This window comes from Schistocerca nitens, chromosome 4 (assembly GCF_023898315.1).
Source record: "Schistocerca nitens isolate TAMUIC-IGC-003100 chromosome 4, iqSchNite1.1, whole genome shotgun sequence".
In the NCBI taxonomy this organism is placed as follows: domain Eukaryota; kingdom Metazoa; phylum Arthropoda; class Insecta; order Orthoptera; family Acrididae; genus Schistocerca; species Schistocerca nitens.
In genome coordinates this window covers 384,305,984-384,326,081 of record NC_064617.1, presented here as the reverse complement: position 1 = coordinate 384,326,081, position 20,098 = coordinate 384,305,984, and the positions used below count along the sequence as shown (strand labels likewise).

General features: G+C 41.7%; 1 protein-coding gene across 1 annotated transcript in view; it reads right to left on the bottom strand.

Annotated features, from left to right (window-relative positions):
- Positions 1-19,817, bottom strand: part of LOC126252321 (cysteine sulfinic acid decarboxylase) — a 45,847-nt gene extending 26,030 nt beyond the window's left edge. The window contains exon 1 of the mRNA XM_049953205.1: positions 19,697-19,817. Within this exon, the coding sequence (XP_049809162.1) occupies positions 19,697-19,817 (121 nt within the window). The remainder of the gene's footprint in view (positions 1-19,696) is intronic.
- Between the last annotated feature and the right edge of the window lie 281 nt (positions 19,818-20,098).

The window sequence follows — 20,098 nt, the reverse complement described above, 5'->3', positions numbered from 1 at the left end:
TGCCCGCACACCTTATTTGGAGCACAGACATGCAAGTGGACAATAAATGTTGCAGTCACAGAAGAAAAAATGATCCTGATTTATGGGAACTATGTGAGAAATTATGTTGCTGCAGTAGTATGCCTAGCGCTTTCCAGAGCAAACTCTGTCTCTTTTTCTTTTACAAGGTCGTGAATGTTAAAAATAGCAAACTAAACCGCATAATTTCACAGCACAGCTTAGCACGTTATGTTTCGCAGTCGGTTTTACAGAGACTATTGTATATTATTCGATTTGCCTTTAAACGCTACGTATGCTGCTCGTAAGTCTCATTGATTCCGCGATCATGTAGGCGGCTTGCCTTGCTCGTTATTTTAAAGTCTCAATGATATTTTTCCAAATAAACCACGATATGAAATAAAATTGTAAGTCTGCAACGCACCAAATTACCACGAACTGACGAATTCAACCTTCGCAACGCACTGAAGACAATCGCCACCGATAACACTGAAATATCGCTTTAAGTTTTGTTCTTTTTCGTAAAATATTCAATGCAGAATTTGTTGTTACGAAAACATGCGACAGCAGAACTGTCAAACTAAACGTCACATTTATTTCATCGAAATTTGCATACAAAAATACCATACAAATTGCCTATTTTTCCGGTGGGTTTTCCAAAAAGTTTCTTTCGTACAAAACTTACTCTGTTACGAACACAAAAATACGCCATATATTTCGAGGCCTTCTCAAGTGATGAACTTTAATATGTTCGACAATTTTTATTTATATATATTTATTGTATCGCAGTATATAGACAAAGATTACAAAATTACCTATCAGCTTATGAACAGCTCTCCAGCATAAAATAAATGCCAGCAGCTGTATACGATTATCAAGGTCTTAAGCATTCTATTATCAACTAACTCGTCGCTGTCAGAAAATCTTCAGAGGGACCGTTGTAGAACATGTTTCTACAACATCAGCAACCGGGTAGTTGATCGTCAGTCACCCAATGGTGATGAAAATATGCCCCACTTACGGAGAATGCTGCATATCTTCCATGTCCTATTCGGATGAGATTCAGGGTAGTCTAAATCGCTCGAGGCTTGTCAAATCCAGGGGGTTTCTGCTGGATGCACGGCTGTTTCAGGCGTTTTAGGGGATACTTGTTGCCAGCAGTGTTCCCATTCATTGCTAGTACTTTATTCAGTTTCCGTGAGTTCTGGTTGTGACAAGAGTGGGATGTCTATCGTAATCTTTTTCGCCCCCACAGGGAACGTATCGTTAAATATTGGTAGGCTGGGGTTGTCAGCAATCTTCTGCAATTCTTGTAGTATTGTTTTTGTATAGGGAACACGCAACTCAGATCTGTGTCCACAGTATTAGTGATAAGGTGAGAAAACCGTCCCGAAACACATGCTACAAAATGCCACGTTTTTCTGCGCATGTACCCCGACATCAATATGGGATATGATCACGAAGCACACGTACACAGGCCGCACAACGGGTTGGCATGCTCTGGATCAGGTGATCGAGCCCTGCTGGGGCATAGCCTCCCATTCTTGCACCAGTGCCTGTCGGAGCTCCTGAAGTGTCGTAGGGGTTTGAAGACATGCAGCGATCCGTCGCCCGATAGCATCACAGACTTTATCGATGGGGTTTAGGTCTCGAGAACAAGCAGGCCACTCCGTTCGCCTGATATCTTCTGTTTCAAGGTACTACTCCATGTTGGCAGCTCGGTGGGGCCGTACCTTACCATCCATCAGGAGGAAGGTGGGACCCACTGCACCCCTGAAAAGGCGGACACTGGTGCAAAATGACGTCCCGATACATCTGACCTGTTACAGTTTCTCTGTCAGACATGCAGGGGTGTACGTGCACCAACCATAATCCCACCCTACACCATCGAACCACGACCTCCATACAGGTGCCTTTCAAGGACATTAATGTGTTCGTTTCTGGTTCCTGGTTCACGCCAGATTGCGAGAATCACTGTTCAAACTATACCTGTACTCGTCCGTGAACATAACCTGGGACCACTGTTCCAATGACCATGTGCTGTGTTCTTGACATCAGGCTTCACGGGCTCTCCTGTAACCACGGGTTAGTGGAATGCACCTTTCAGGTCTCCGGACGAATAAAACACGTCTGTTCAGTCGTCTGTAGACTGTGTATCCGGAGACAACTGTTTCAGTGGCTGCGGTAAGGTCCCGAGCAAGGCTACCTACAGCACTCCGTGGCCGTCTGCGGCACTGGCCGTGAGATATCCGTCTTCTTTTGGTGTTTTACACTGTACACGTCCCGTACTGTAGCGCCTAGAGACGTTTTCTGTCTGCTGGAATCGTTGCTATAATCTTGAGATCACACTGTGACACACGGAGGGCCCTGCTGTGTTCGACCAGCCTCCAGTCGCGCTAGTATTTTACACTTCACAACGTCTTCAATATGTGTTCTTTGAGCCATTTTCAACACACAATCACCATTAGCACGTCTGAAAACGTGTGCACACTTACTCGCTGCACCGTACTCTGACTTGCACCACTGCGTATGTTGACTGCTGCCAGCGCCACCGTGCGACGAGCGCAGGTCAGATGCACCGCATGGTCGTACCCCGAGGTGATTTAAACCCGCAAACCTCCGACCAGAGCGTTATTTCACCATGTATCAGCATTATCCTTAATTTATGAGGATGAGTAGTATTTCTAATTCTGGCGAAATTTTGTAATTCAGCTCGAATGACAAAGGCATTATGATCCTAATCTATATTTCTGCCTTTTGTCAATTGTTTTTTGTGCTTTAGGGCGCAAAACTCTTGTCAATGATTTCTATAGCTGTCTGCCGATGCATCACTCACGAACCAAAATGTCAAAGAGCAGAATCAGATTATTACGATTACCATGCCCCAGCCGCATCTCGTCCTAAGCCCGCTACGACTGCCATAGTTTACAGAATGTATTACGTTGGGGCACAAGTTCATAGCACTTGTTTTGCAAGTTGGTATTTCGGTTACTGTGTGTTTGTATAGCGATTTTTATTTTTAATTTGTGTTTACATATCGTCATTTGGAGAAAGTGAGTGGAGCAGGGATGCTAGAAAATGGTGTGCGAAGTGGAGAAGTCTAAACGTTTCAGACATTTTTGTACTTTTCAAGAGGGCTGACAGCAGCGGAGGCAGCCAGAGACATTGCGCCGTGTATTGAGAGAATGCCACTGGACAGCGCATGGAGAGAAAATGGTTTTCTCGGATTAAGGAGGGTCGTTTTCACATTAGTGACTCCACGTTCAGGAAGACCTTCGGAGCATTATCTTTTAAACGCATTAGTTCACAATGCTCCATGTCGGTGTACTCGAGAACTGGCAATTTTTTTAAACTCGTCATTACACCAGCGTGCGACATTTGCATTCAGTGGGAAACATTAAAAATCGAGCGTATGTGTACCACCGCATCCTCTATGCCAAAATTAAAAAACAGCGGATTACAATTTGTGTAACTGCTCGCTAGACATCAGTTGACTAACACCGACCATTCTTTATGCTAACTTAAGGAAAAGGCATCGTTGAGCTTGTAATGGTTATTTACGTGACCATTATGGCACTCCAATCCCAGTTCTCGATACCAATAATATCTTACTACTTTTCTGCGAAGTAAGACATTTTTGTAACAATATTCACATTTGGTTTTATTAATGTATAGGTACTCCGATGTATCGATATATTACAGTGATATGGTTCTTGTGTGCATTCATTTCTGTGAGACTGTCATAATCTTTAACTTACTTGTAACCGTTTTGGCGTGAATGCGCACAGAGCAGTCTTTATTTCACTTTGCAGAAGTTGTTATTCCGCTTTGTAAAACAACAGTCAAGTCTAACCTACTTTGCAGGTGGTGGTATTGTTAGAAGCTGAAAGCAGTAACTCCCCATACAACGCCCTGCGCGCATCCACAAAAGAATTGTGCGTCTGGTGGAACAGCGGCGGCGTGGTGTACAACGAACTTTATTCGCCTGATCTTGGCGCCTTCAGATTTTAACTTTTGATGATCTAACAACCTTCAAGGAACTTCCTTGCAGGGTGAAAACGCGCTCGGAACATGGCTTGAGTTCTTCGCCTGAAAGCGACGAGATTTTTACAGTCTCGTAATGTGAATGTTACCCCAGCGTTGGCAGACTTAAATAATAGATGATATGTTGATGACTTAAGTGTTGTGTGTATCTGTAACTTATGGAAAAAACGCTACGAACTTTTGTACCAACCTAATACATACGCGCACATCATATGAAATATGATGACGGATTTAGCTGGTTTGTGAGAACAGTCCTTTTGCTTTGAGGAAAGAGGCTCGTCAACGGTAAATTGACGCGGCGAGAATTTTACGTAGGATGTGACATCCCTAGTTGGACAAACTGGACAGGGGGAAGTAAATAAAACCCTGAAGTTGAAAACAAAGCAATGGAAACTAGTGCGCAAAGCAGGCAGATAGGAAACTAGGAACAGACAAGGATACGAGTCTGTGCAGACATAGTCTTAATGATCTGACTAATTCTAGGCGTAACCAGCGCTACTGCATCCTGAATTCTCTCCATCAGCTACACCAAATTGCTGTGTCAGTATTTTCCTCTTACGCTCAGTTTGGATACAGGCAGATGCCCTTCCAGTTCCTCTAGCAGCACCTTTACCTGAGCGGCCATATTGTCCTGGGTGCTACCAGCAAGTTACTCTAATGTGTGTGTTTTACATTCTCTCTGAAGCATTTTCTGTATTACCAGTTTTCAGTCAGGAGTAAATCTTCGTTTTAAGTTAATCCTGATTAAACAGGAACTCTGAGTGCGAGGTCGTCGGTTCAATTTTTAGTCAAGCTCATTCGAAAGTGTGTTAATTATGACAGGTTGGAAGAGGTTCATGACTAAGGAATTTATTGCTAGCGCACTCGAGCAGATGCAATTTCGATGGATTGCTCATGCGCTGCCTGCGATATGTAAGCTATAATAAAATCGCAGACCAGAGCAGTGTCGGCAGTAGTGGTGGTAGCACGCAATCGCGCCGGGCGTGCCTGAGCGATGTAGTATAAAGTAATAACAGCCGCGCGCATATCTAATTTGTTAGAACTAAATTTGTACTATTGTTATATCAAGACCCATGTAAAAATGTTTTAAAAATCTTAATCTTTTTATAAAATTAACTTTGACAATCATCTGATTTTAAAGATTTTACTAATTTCTGCAATCCATGGACATACCGATTATCTTAAAAGAAAAATCAGTTTTTTATACATGACAAATCCAGCAGCCAGCATTGCACTGGGCTGTGCCAGAAAAATTTCTTATAGGAGCAGATATATACGCATTATCCGGCGACTTCATTGAGGTAAGAATTTTAAATTTATTCAGAATGATCTTTCAGGGCCATGACGCAGCACTGCTGACGTCCAGATTTACCCATTTAGATTCACAGTTAATTATTGAAAGGTTATAAATGAGTCATTTTTTATTGGGAGGTTAGTCACGTTATTATTGTGCGGTTACGGAATAATAAACTGTTGGGAGGTTACACTAAATGTGAATGATATATATAATTTTATATTTCTGTTGGGAGGTTAAAAGGTAAAATAGGTGTTAATGACTCACAATGTGCATCAGGAGAGCGACAAAATGAGTGCCCGGGAGGTGCAGAGATCAGCCTATTGATGTATTACATTTCAAAAATGGAAATTATCGACATTCAAACAAATGTTTGGAAGAAACCGTTAACTTGCACCACTAACACCGAATGAGAAATGGTGTGCCATAGTGCTAACAATTCGCACCATCAAGACCGAAGGCGAACGGCTTGAGCGTTGCAAACGGAGCAGGACGTTCATCTAGATATCCACTCCAAGAATGCATATAATAATCATATTGGTGTAACGGGGTTATTAAAACTGGCTGAAAGCAATGGTGCGCAACCGAATACGAAATAGCCTGTCGTGCAGCTTTTTGCCAAACTGGCTATCTAAGGTGTAGCTACAGATAGTACCATAGTATGTTTTATAGGCACGGAAAAACACATCCAGAGGCCGAGTTTGTCCAGTGCTTCCAGATGGTATGAATTACAGGTTCACACTTCAGGGGAATAATTTGCTCTAAGATAGCATGAATTTTTATTGGTGAACCAAGAATCAAGCAAAAGCAAGTTACTTTCGCTAGCTATTGACCAACATCAGTGCTAATACCATAGTTGTACTCTTACGCCTGTTTTACCATTATTGCTCGCTGTGACGCATATTCCATAACTCATAACTCCCTTGCAGAATCACGCGCACGAGAAAACCTGGGGGGGGGGGGGGGGGGGGATAGAGCAACTTCTCACAGCACAACATAACTTTGCAGCCAATTTACCATGAAGATTAACAGTCAGCACAATTGTTTAGACATGCGTTAAAGCATTTATATTAGATGATCTTGATACAACTCTTGGTACCTCGTTTCCATGGTTCCTTTCATGTGTGTTTACTCTTCAAATCCCATTGGTCGGAGTGGAAAACAAATTCCTTACTGAACGATGGGATAAGTTTATATCTAGAAATTTTAGGGCCGATTCCACTATTTGCTATGCGTCATCAAGTTGACTTTGAAATTTCGTTTTGTTACTACTTCCAGTTCTGTAGAACTCGAAAAGTTGTGCAACCATCCACTGCTTCCTTTGAAATCACTAATCTGTGTTGTGCGCAGTTTAATGTGCATAACATAGGTTACTGTCATGCACCTTCTAAATTTTATGGAGCATCGTTAAACGTGCAGAACACCAGTTTTCTTAACAAGTGTCCTATTTAATATCCGTAGTTTAAGCCCTGCAGTCATATTGCTGCGGGCTTATTCGAATGTGATCGTAGCAGTTTTTTTACCATGCTGCGGATGATTTTCCTTGTACGTGATTATGTGTAGTAGCGCCTACTTTGGCAAAAAAAAAAGTGACTACTTTTCGCTGAAGACGGGAATTTTCGCTCCCTTTTCGGCAAGGATGAACTACCTGGCTCGACACGTTTCAGTGTTACACTCAATTAAGCACATTCTAGCGTACGACACCACAAATTCCACTGACATGTTGCAGAAACGCTAATATTTCATCTGGCACTTCTTTCTCATTCTGCGAACTTCACTGGGTTGCTGTCTGACAATAACTTCGGCAACTGTTGTAGATATAAACGCAATACTCGCGCTATTTATCGTTGCCATTATTGTTTCAATACCACTAACACTGACACCGTTATGAGTTACTAAGCAACTAAGCAGTTTAACTACATTCCGTAGCCTCTCGCTGTGCTCACCATTTGATACCTCCAGTGCAGTTCCCTGTTTCCGGTAGCAGCCAATATTGTAATTGCATGGTGGATAATGAGGGGCGTCTAATGCCGTAAACATCATTGCCCTTTTGCGACCTCGCACTAGGTGTTCCTTTTTAAGAATACACTTTCCATGAAATGTTAAATGATAATTCAACAATGAAACACTCAGGCAATCTTTCTTACGAGGATGACGCCACAGAAGACTGAGTCGTGTGACATTTTTAATAATTTCCGTACTGGATGTTAGTCGTGTACCAGAGCGAAGGATACTTTATTGTGCAAATTATATTCTTATCTAGATCGAACACCAGTTTCGCACAATAAAGTGTTGCGATGTAAGGACACACACTACAGATTCCAAGGTTTTGCTTTCAGTCCTTCAGCTTTCCACTTTGTGTGAACACTGGAGTGTTAGAACCAAGATGCAGCCTGTATTTTCTAACATGACCTACGGCATCTAAATTAACACAGTTATGGATATTTGACACAGCAGCACGCCTAGAATCTGTCGGGACGGTGGTGTCATTTTCATGACGTCTCGTCATATTCTATAAAAATATACTTACTGACGTCCCCTATTTCCCACATTACTTGCTAGATTTCAACCAAATTACGTACACATCACTGTTTGTAAAGAAGGACTAGCTGGGGGAGTGAAAAGAAACATTAGCTCAAACCGCTGAAGCAATTTCTACCAAATTTTGTATATACATTACTTTTGTACAGAAAAACTTTAGGTACTACACCACTACCATACTTGGGGGGGGGGGGGATGGAAGGGGGAGGGGGGGTGGTTTGCGAGAAGCCGCGACATGAAAAAATATTCAATAACGACGAATTTAGTGTAATTCAGAGTTTTCGAAGCCGCTAGGCTCATTGGTGAGAGGTGACGTTTCACCCCCAGGTGTGGTGGTGGGAGTGGGGGTTGGAAGGGAGAGGGGAGGGGAGCGAAGACAATGACATATCGTCTCTCTAATGGCGGAAGCAATTTCTTTCTACAAAGCCTGGTGGAAAAATGACTTTCCTGTGATGCTAGGAGATCCCAGCGCTCCTATGTCCGGTGGTTGGGGTGGAAAGGAGTGAGGAGAGTACACAACTCAGGAATTCATGGAGCAATCTCAAGTAAATGTGGTATATATGTGGCTGTTTAAAACTTACTTACGCAGGCGAGGCTGCTGACGAAACGCTGGCACAAAATATATTGAGTTTCCAGGCCTTTACATCAAGGGAGCTGTGTTAGTGATCTAGTCATCTGGTGACAGACTGAAAGCTGTTACTAATTTCACAATTTAGAGAGTAAATAACGCATTTAACAATTATGCCATCGAACGGTGAATTTCGGGAATTGTGTAACAGTTTGTGCCATTGATTTATTGCAAAGTTACGTTAATCAGCAAGAAATAGCTTTTAATATCCAAGAAGAATTTGGGGAAGAAAGTGGTACCACCACTATAATGTGGTAAGGTGAAATAAGCATAATTTCACGAACCTAAAATATTTTTATGGCGGAGTACAAACTTTCTGTAACAAAATAGTTTACCAACCCAGGTAAGGGCAAATAAACCGGCACTGCAAATCGCAGCAGTTCATCGAGGAAGATGCTATTAGTGTCTCTTTTCCCCTCATTGATGGGAAGAGCACAGCAGAAGCAGATGCCACCAGATGAGTCCGTCATTGCAGTCTTCTGTTCGATAAAGTTCTGATGAATTCGGATCTATGAATCCTCACGAGAGCGTGCGAGATGGTGGATAATTTCTTATGCGCAGGCATATGGCGGGCTTCTGCGTAGCCTAGTATTAGCCGCATACGGCCTTTTGGCTTTTCCCTGTTAGACGAGTGAGAGGCCATCATTTGACCACAGAAGAAACACCTCCAACCGAATCTTAATTTCATTTTAACTTTTCAAAACTGATGATACGACAAATGTTTTGTTCACTACCATTTGATTACATCTTTACTACTTGTTCACCGTCTCAAATGGTCACGTGTACGAGAAAGATTTCAGTTTTGGGCGACTTTTCCGGAATAGAGCCACCAGGAAGGTGCGTACAGAAGCCACCCCTTTTAGTTCTGGTGACGTTGCGCACTACCATGTATGCAACACGCTTTCCTCAGCCCCTCACGGTGCGGGTCTCCTGTGACGACAATCTTCGTAACGCACCACACACAGCTGCAGTCAGAAGAAACCGACCGTTTGAGGCTATGACGTAACAACACTTTGCTCTCATACAGGCAAACCAGGACAGCTGTAGGCCGTTGTATCAATCGCAGAATTGTGGAAAATAGTTAGGCAGTCGTCCTTTTCGAATCATCCGAGCTTTACCACGCCAGAAAACTTAAGTTCTCTCTCTTGTACTCGGGACATTTATGTTTCTCAAGGAAGGGCAGCGCATACAGTTTAACCACTAAGCACGCAGTTCAACGATTGGATTTTCTAACTTTCAAAACCTTTAAGTTTTTTCTGTCCACATCGAACACTCAAGGTAGAGTAATGACCCGAGTCATATGCAATGATGTCGAACCAGTGAGTGATTGAGGCTAAAGCAATGGTCTGAAACAAACCTTTGTAGAACACGCCTGAAGTTTAAGGAGACAAATTCTAAGAGATACTATAGTGTGGTAGCCAAAATTAAAGTGACCCAAAAAGTCATTTTTACATTACGTTATAGCTTAAACAGCAAAAAGGTTAAGACTATTCGAAATAATCAGAACACTGGACACTGCTCAAATGATAGCCAGCAGAAGTGTGAAAATTCTAGTCTAGATCTGTAAGCTCAATATATTCTAAAACAGGACGTCAGTCTTCACCCTTCCAAATTTGCTAATTTCAGTGGTCAGTGGTTTGTGAAGTATAAGGACTTCAGGAGCAACGGTTTTTAATTTCTTCATTTGAGTCTCGGTTCAGTTATGTGAGGGAATGAATTCCTGAAACGAGAGCATTGAATGTAGCAATCAATGTGGAGGACAACCGTTGCATTATGTTGCGATTGCATTCCAGTGTTCAGACGCGCAGTATCTTATAAAAAGTGGTTGGAATAACGGGTCATCCCTTGTAACTGAAGGAAAGTGAAGGTAGTCCTCAAACTAGTCACAGGCTATGAGCAACAATATCACTACATTTTATTTAATAATGGAACATCATTACGTATGACGTTTTTAAGAATTTAATCTTGGAATACGAATAGATTACGAAAACAGTGCTCGTAAACTCAGGATTATAGGTTTACAAGATGGAGCTCATCAACATTCTCTGACTTTCGGATAGCCACTGACCTTTCCAAATTTCCCGCTCAGTAAACAATGTTACAGAATTCTTAATATATTGGTTAATATCTGTGGATCTTACTCGACACAACACTAACTTCAGCCGACAAACGTCATGCTTAAGTAACATCGGGGACGTTTCAAGGCAGTAACTATGATACTCATACATAATTAATCACCTAAAAGTAGTACCTCTCAGATTTCGCTTGTAATACGAAGTGTTATTTCCCTAGAAAGTTGTGACGACAGAAACTGATCGACTCCTGGCAAAGTAATGTTTACATATAAACGATCAGATCTCTCTTATAATGACATATAGTTACAGTCTCATAATTGGACGTTTCATCTGCTTTCTCTACAGTTAGGTTTGTGGTCGTGTGAATCATTCGCAACATTGCTACAAAAACCTGCCTAACTATTTTGCATACCTCAGTTGTCGGTATCTTTAAATAGGAAACAGCAATATCCAAAGAACCATTTTCATATGCTTATTCATTAAAATAAAGCCTGTGAGATACTGCTAACTTCAGATGATATGAATGTCACGACGGCAAACTCAGAATTCATCTTCTGGGAGTTATTAATACGCCACACGTAAAATATTAGAATTAAAGACGTTCTGTTTCATACTGACTATGTATTGGCGTTCCCTTCCGTGCACCATTTACAAACTGAATAGAAGGAAGGACTGCCACAGTATGCACCCTCCGCCATACAATACATTGGCTTATTGAGTTAAATACCTATGAAAAATCAGTTCTTATTCAAATAGCACACGGTTGTTACCTCAAGCACTTTTTGATGTTGCTCACACCCACCAACATTTGCAAGCAGTATTCGATATTTTGTCCATAAAACCACTAGTTTTCGTCGGCAGAAAATTGTCAGCCTCTGAGTAAAATGGAATCCACTTTCGCCGAGCAGGAATTCAGTATTAGAGGGACTTCCTTCTCGCACTGAAGCAGTGTTTTGTTGCTATATAAACTGTTTTAGCCTTTGTTCGGACGTTTTTCTAAATGACCAGCATCGTTTGCCACTGAGCTGTTTATTACCCAAACAAGTTTCACTCCGTCCTATGAGTGTCTTCAAGAAGGTTTGTACAGTGAACAAATGAGAATGTTGTCGGTAAACACATTAAGACCAGTAACGGCTTAATTTCGTCAGAAGAACTAATATACTTGTTAGTGGCCGTCGAAAATTTGTTTTTCAAAATTTGAAGAAATGTGTTGGGACCCACTGAAAATCGTTCACAGGGCCAGGTGAAACAGAGCTGAACGAGGAAATCAATTCAGCTTCTAAACACGGCTCATAAAAACAATGCAGAGAGAAGCTCTTCCAGTTTTCTGCCTTACTTTATTTGTAAGTACACTTCCTCCTACATCCTATAGCTGCCGAATGACACTTGTGTAATTAAAGTATGTACAATGAGAAGCAAAAAGATTGCCCAGTCCTAGTAACTTAAGAGTCCAAGAACAGAAATGCGCACGCCCGAGTTCAGAAGAGCCAGTGTTCACAACTCTAGCGGTCTGTGGAGCTTCAGTTTGGTGTTGACATAGTCAAAGAGAAGCAATATAATAGTGAACAGGAAATGTCGAGATTCATTTCAGTTTACCTCATCGGATCATTTTTTTTACAATTATTCGAACACTTAGAAACGGTTGAAATAAGAATACGAGGGTAGAATTACTACAACGATTAGTGTTTCAATTATGTTTCAATGGTCGAGGCTGGCCGTTTACGAACGTGAAGGACGAGCGTTCGAATCCAACTGGAGTCTATTATTTAGAGCCGTGTAGATATTTTGGACCTTAATTCGCTATAAATTGTGCAGCTGTAGGCTTTCCTAGGCTCTACATTCTTTCAAAAGATCCCATTTTATGATAGTCTAACGTTTAAACAAACCTGATCGAAAAGTAACAAGATAACAGCACGGAAAATTACTGTCCCACGCAGTTTAATCCCATCTGTCTACAGTTTTAGGGACCGTGCTACTTGCTCGTGAAGCTGTAACTTTTGCTAAGAATACGACTGTCTAAGAAGTGAGTATGGTTTTCATTTATGGGAAAATCCATTTAAATGTTAGAGGGGCGGTTGTACGCTGAAAGAGGTCATGTTCGTGCCAGAACCTCAAGACCCATTTCTCCACCCATTATTAAAAATTTCAATAATTTGTAAATGTGAAGAATAAAATACACGAATGAAAAAATCAGGAACTGATAAATGCAGTTAACATTTTAGCCTCTCAACGCAGTCCACATGCCACTACGAGGTGGCATGGATGGGCGAATTGGATGAGCCGAAGCAGTGTCCTACTAGTACGTTGCAAAAAATTTAATCTTTTCCACTTTTCGCTCCACCAACAGTTTCATGGCAATGACTCAAATTATCCGAATAACGTCTACGAAAACTAAGATGATGGCGCTCTTCTGTGCAACGTTTTGTTTACAGATTGAGCATCTTTTTTCAAGCCATGAGCAAATCAATGTTCACAATATGCACTACTGCTCAGTCGAAAATGTACAGATAGAAGTGGATAAGCAATCCGCCAATATGTGCTGCGGGCTTCCAAAAATCGTATCATTGTTCCCTGTTTTATTGATGGACTAAATACCACAATTACCTACAGTTCATAACACATTGCAGCAGTAATTTGAAGATGCCCCACTATACTGGAGAGTCAATAAATACGATCCGTATTTGGTTACATTTTACACAGTAGGCTATACGTTTGCAGGACCTTCTGACGGAGGAACAGTTGTTCGCGACACCCTAACGTTGTCTGAGTAAGAGTACTTTCAGGACATTCTGTACAAAACCTTACCAAGCATATAGTTCAATTTTTCGAAGAAAGCCGTGTTAGACAAATTAACGCTAAAATTATTAGTGTAGCGTCTGGAAGTCCCTCGGATTGTCCGCTGTGATTTAACGAAAACAGCACCTCCATATACTTACTAGTTTCGGGTATACTGACAAGGGAACCTCCCTATCGCACCCCCGTCAGATTTAGTTCTAAGTTGGCACAGTGGATAGGCCTTGAAAAACTGAACACAGATGAATCGGGAAACAGGAAGAAGCTGTGTGGAACTATGAAAAAATATACAAACTGAGTAGTCCATGGCAACATAGGCAACATCAAGGATACTGTGAGCTCAGGAGCGCCGTGGTCCCGTGGTTAGCATGAGCACCTGGGAACGAGGGCTCCTTGGTTCAAATCTTCCCTCGAGTTTTTAATTTTGTATTTTCAGACAATTATCTGACAAACTTATGTTTTCGTCACTTTTGGGGAGTGATTATCACATCCACAAGAAAACCTAAATCAGGCAAGGTAGAAGAATCTTTTTAGCCATTCGCCAAATGGGCAAGTTAGGTTAGCCAACATATTCCTGTCATGTGACACATGCAGTCACCAGTGTCGTATAGAATATACGAAACGTGTTTACCTGTGGAGGAATGGGTAGACCTAAGACCTTGCGACAAATGTTTTCGGTTCCCATTGGAGAGGCACGTCCTTTCGTCTACTAATCGCACGGTTTTGCAGTGCGGTCGCAAAATACAGACACTAAACTTATTACAGTGAACAGAGACGTCAATGAACGGACAGATCAAATTTGCGAAAATAAAAAAGGTAAAATTTTTACTCGAGGGAAAGCTTGAACCAAGGAACTCTCGCTCCGCAGCTGCTCACGCTAACCACGGGACCACGGTGCTCCTGAGCTCACATTACCCTCTATGTTGCCTATCTTGCGCATGGACTACTCAGTTTGTATATTTTGCTTATTTTTTCATAGTTCCACACAACTACTTCCTGTTTTCTCGATTGATCTGTGTTCAGTTTTTCAAGGCCTATCCACTGTGCCAACTTATAACTAACTAAAGGGTGGTGCGATGGGGAGGGTCCCTTTGAGAAGCCTGTCCTGGCTCCCTCTCTTATAACAATAAAATCCTCTATCCATTATCGTTAAAAATAGCCCTCAGAAAACTCTTCTTTAATATTAAAACTTTCTCGTAAGCTAAAATCTCTGAACCAGGTGGAAAGTTACATTCGACCCCCTTCCCCATGCGCTGCGCTGCTAATGTATGATGTACGACCTCTAGATAATATGCATTAATATACAGATCTGCCCGTCATGTAATAGTACTTTTCTGAATTTACGTTTCAGGTTTTAGTCATTTAACACGAAAATCGCATTGCATGATGTGTTACGCTCCATACCAGCCTGTTACCCTTACTTCGCTAATTCAGATCGTCATATTTCAAACTAACCTAAACCTTGGGGTAAGCTACAGTTCAGCGTTAAGTCTAAGTTTCGATGAGGGACACTAACCAAATGGTACAACTCAAATTATGAAGTACTAGAACGGATGTGAGAAATGCAGTCGACGGGTTTCTACCGACGTTATTTACAGCGTCTGTATGACTAGAATGACAATATTGAAGGCTGAGTGAAAAGTGATAGTGGTGTTGAGAAACAGCCGAGATCGTTTAAACTCAAAGCTCCAGTGCACGAGGGAACCCTCAGATTCTATAGTCTGTACTAAATTTCCGGCTGAGTTAGCCCTTTTAACTACAATTCGTTGAATAAGAGACCGCACCCAGTGGTTTGAAGAACGCCACTTAGAAGAAGGGTGGTAGAAGTTGTCCACAAAACTATTGTCCAGTATACTTGATATTTGTTGTAAAAACATTCCGAGTTCATACGTTATACCGTTACTTTTGTTCTTTTATATATTAACGATCTTGCGGTGAATAGTAATATTAACTCTTTGCTGAGGACGCAGTTACCTCTAACTAAATACTATCTGAAAGAAGCTGCATAAATATTTAATCAGATCTTGATAACGTTTCAAGGTGATGCCAAGACATAATTTGTTTTAAATGTTCAGACATGTAAAACTACTTCACATAACGGAAGAAAAACGTAGTAGCCTATGAACATAGTCCCAAACAGTCAAATGGAATCGGTCAGATCATACAAACAAGTGTAACACTGTAGGGATGTTAAGTGGAAAGATCAAATAGTTCAGATCGTGGGTAAAGCAGATGTTAGACTTCGGTTTATTGGTAGAATACTGGGGAAATTCAACAAGTCTACGAAGGAGACTTATTACAAATTACTCCAGCAACCCATCCTAGAATATTGTTCGAGTGTGCGGGAGCCGGAACAAATAGGACAGATTGAGACGGGCTATGGGACCAAACGGTGAGGTCATCAGTCCTGCTAAGGACTAAGGGAGGAACTGAACGAAAACATAAGGGCAGCGCAAATGATCACATGTTTGATCCCTAGGGGAGAGTCACAAAACCTTTAGAAACTGAACTAGCAGATTCTTTAAAATAGACGTAAATTACCCCCGATGAAGCCTGCTTGCGAAGTTTCAAGGAGCAACTTTATATGATGACTCTAGGAATATACTAGAGCCCCCTATGTATCACCCCTAGTGGTTGATTACAGCACGAACAGAGGCATTTAAACAACTCTCTCCCCTGCTCCTTACGTGAACGGAAAGGTGAAAAACCCTAATAATTGGTACGACAGGACCTACCCTCTGCCACGCACTTCAATGATTTGTGTAGATTATCGCGCAGCCTCTGCATGGTGCAGGTATTATCACGGCCAAGTTCCGGCCGACCTTAATCGTCGAGGACAGCACAAAATTGCAGCACTGTTTGTCAACAGTGGGAAAGGCGCCCTGCCACAAACAGTGTGGCAACCAAGTGCAGGCGCAGAGCCTACCCCTCGCTTTCACTGCTTCTTACGTTTTGCACCACACGGGACGTTAGCTCACAGCGTATCCTTCACTTGGTGCGAAATTCGACGACGCTGAGAACTATATGCGCGTATGTTCAGTTAGTGCTTAGGAACCCGGGTAACTTTCGGTGGATCAGTGAACGTCAGGGAGAAGAAGTTCTACAGATGGACCACGGCAACTTAGCCCGGAAGTTTTTACTGATGAAGACGCCGGCCGTGAAAGCCTACATGGAATGAATGAAGACAAGCTAAGTTCAACTATTTCAGCAATCCGCATTGCTTCTTCCAAAACTAACAGCAGTCCCTTCAGGGTCGCGGCAGAACGTATCGAAATGTGCTTCATTAATGTGCTCAGTGAGTACATGACACTGCACTAGTCTTCTTAAACGTAATTAAATGTTTTAGAAATGAGTTTATTAATCACTCCAACTAAATTTCATACAGAATCCAAGGTTGTGAAAATAGGTGTAAACTTTTAACTAATTTAAGGAGGGCCTGAAATTTTAAGGCTATTGCAAAATCTATTGGCAGCATAGTGTCATAGCGCAGAATAAACACCTTAAAACCAGTTCATAACGAAAATCGCAGTTACAAAATCTTTTAAATTGTATATGCCTTGTTCCATTAGAGATATGACTGGATCTACATAAATAGCATATTAACAATTATCACTAAAACAAGTACAACTTACAATTTTAATTTCACATATCTGCAGATAAAAATGAGAACGTTGGTGCCATGTCTTAAATGTCTGACGTTACGTACACTTATGAAGGTATACTACATACTAGCCAAAACGTGCGTAAAGTGAATATTTTCGAATAAGGTCTGTTCTCGCGTTACCTAAAGTCATTTTACTGACATGAAGAAAAAAAAAGGAATTGACTCGTTTCTCCATGATTGCGATATATTTATGCGAATGACATGAACCTAGTGTCCCTTAAAAGACTACACTACCCCTACTTTATCTATAGCAAAATTGTTTTCTAGTCTTACCATAGTTAGACTACAGTCCATAAAACGTTTATGTTTAACTGGAGAGAAATCCATCGCATAAGTGCTAGGATGGGAAGCCCTGAAACGTTTCGACATTCTGATTACGTCTAGCAGCGGGCATCTAAAGAGAAGTAACGAAAAAACTGCTACCTAAAATTATTCTCTGAAAAAGGAGACAACTTTGTTAATAGCTTCCAAAATTTGCAATAATTGTTGATAGAGGCAGCAGATGATAACGACTTTTGTAAGTACAGCAAAGCTGTTGGCACAAACGAGAATTAGATTTTACTGAATTTTCTTTCCGTGCGACATTTTCTATTTAATGAGGTGCATTCACCAATACAGTTTTTTTAATAGAAAATTTTAAGAACTATCATGAATACCTTACTGAAAACTTACGTCATATCGTTTTGATGTCAAATTATAGGCGACCGCCTCTACGTGCTTTCACGTCTGGCAACAACACAAGTGCGACATTACATCAGCAACCCTGTCGGCTCATAACATAACGAACTTTTCATATGGCTACAGCTCTATGGTCCAGGCAACAGCTAGCACAAAATATGTTGCAGAGAGGAAACAAGTGTTTTAGGACGATGCGATAACCACAAATATTACTTTTGTCGTATACACGTGTGAGTAGTGCACCATGCATTGTGAAACTACGCCAGTTAGGTACACGCGTGAGTTAGTCTTCGTTCGACCACGTATCAGTTTCAGTCAAAGTATACAATCACTTCTTTGCTCTAAATTCTGCACGCTGATTTGCAATGAAATTGTTTTTAAGTTCATTTGTTTCTGTGTACTAGGCTCCCGTTAATGAAAATTGGCGTGTAATATCGGTAATATGTTTAGTTGCTTGTTGCATTTGGAATTAGGTAGTGCAAGCAGAAATAGCCCCAAAATATCAGTGGCTAAGGCAGGAATGCCTGACAAATGTGAGGATGCAGACACTCGAATGTAAGCATAAAACACTAAAATGACATCACTGACGATGTTATACTACTTTAAAATCTAAAGAATATGGTGATTGTACTCACTGTAATAGTAGACGATTACAAAACACTAGAAGTAATTGTCTTCTAGTCAAGTTTGACACAAAGCTTATACAAGTGTGAAACCTCAAACCGTACTTTCTGCTGTATTTTTGGAACAGCCAGATGATCAGAAGCGAAAAATGGAAGTTTCCTACGTATTTGCAGTATGCTTTTATACATATGTAAGTAAATTACTTACGATTTGTTACGTCCGCGAGGGAAAATAAAGTAGCATAACACGAATTAACCCCTGCAGGAGTTATGGTTTTATATTAGACTACCGTACCTCCCCTGATACTGGGCTGTATTCAGCAAGTAATTGCTACCCCGAGATGGAAAAAAAAAAAAAAAAAAAAAAAAAAAAAAAAAAAAAAAAAGCTGGCAAAGGAGATTAATTCGTGGTGAGCCATATCAAATCAGTAGGAAGTCTAATGAGAACCCCCTAAGATAGGTAGTGGACGCTCGCTGCATTTTTCGTAGTTGATGCGCGATATATATTTGCACCAAAATATTTGACGGAACTTCTGATATTTATCGTAGCATCTCAGATTTACCCTCAATTTTTTTTTGTTCACAAAGATAAATGTGTAAAATATGAAGCCAATGTTGGATAATACATTACTGCCAAAAATCAGAAACGGATGAAGCAATCAAAACAAGGTTCTCGTAGCATAATTAAGTGCATTAAATATGGGGCAAACGTTACGAGCGACGAATGCTGCAGATCACTACTAGCAGAAACTATATGTCCGTTCACAGTTGATGACAGCGCCAACCCCCGACCAAGTAAGTTGGCTGGTACGTCCATTTAGTGCAGCAAGTAAACAAATAATTCAGACGCCTTTCTTATAATCTACATTCCAGGCGCATCTACAGTGTGCGGGGGGGGGGGGGGCTCAGACCGAATAATACCGTGTTCTTTTACAAATTAACTGTTCCGAATCCCTCTCACTTCTAGAAACATTATACTAGAAAAAATTCCACTGAAGACGCTTTTCGTGTAAAGAGGTGAAACGAAGCTTTAGCGTTTATTGTAGACTATCGGAAGGAAAAGGGGATCGAATTTATAAAACGAATATTCGCTATCAAATACTCATCTTCCGACTTAACCTATACCTCACACTACGCTAGAGATCAGTGTTTCGGCACAACCAAGATTTCGCTTTGGAGAAGTATAGCAATTGTCCCGGAAAACCGTCACACTGAACATAACTGCGGCCGCGCGGACGTGGCCCGAGTGCAATTTTTTTTCCTCGTTCGGCAAGACACTTGTCGTTCGACATGAAATTTAATTTGAGAATGCGCATTTCGTTGAGTGCAAACGAATTAGCCTCGGCGACTGCGGCTGACCCCCGCTATGCACGTCGAAGGAGAGCGGGTGAGCGAGGCGGCGGACGTACTTGGCGCTGGCTGGCTGTATGACGGCTGGCACCGTGGAGAGGGGCAGGTCGCGGTCCGCGCTGCCCGGCATGTCTTCTGCTGCTGCTGGAGACTGGACTCTGCCGACTGACGCGAGAGGCGGCCGAGGGGCGCTTATAACGCCGCGGCCCCCACCGTCACGCAGTCTGCGCGCGTCACCCGCGCCGTCATCGCAAACGCCCTGCCCGCTTCTTTCCCTAGGCGGAAACCGATTCGTACGCACTGACATCTCCCCTGGGATCTACCCGTCACGTTTGGGTCAAGTGCTGTCGGGGAAAGTCACCAAACAGCCATCTGACAGCCGCTGCCGGATAAAGCCCTCTTCTGGACTTA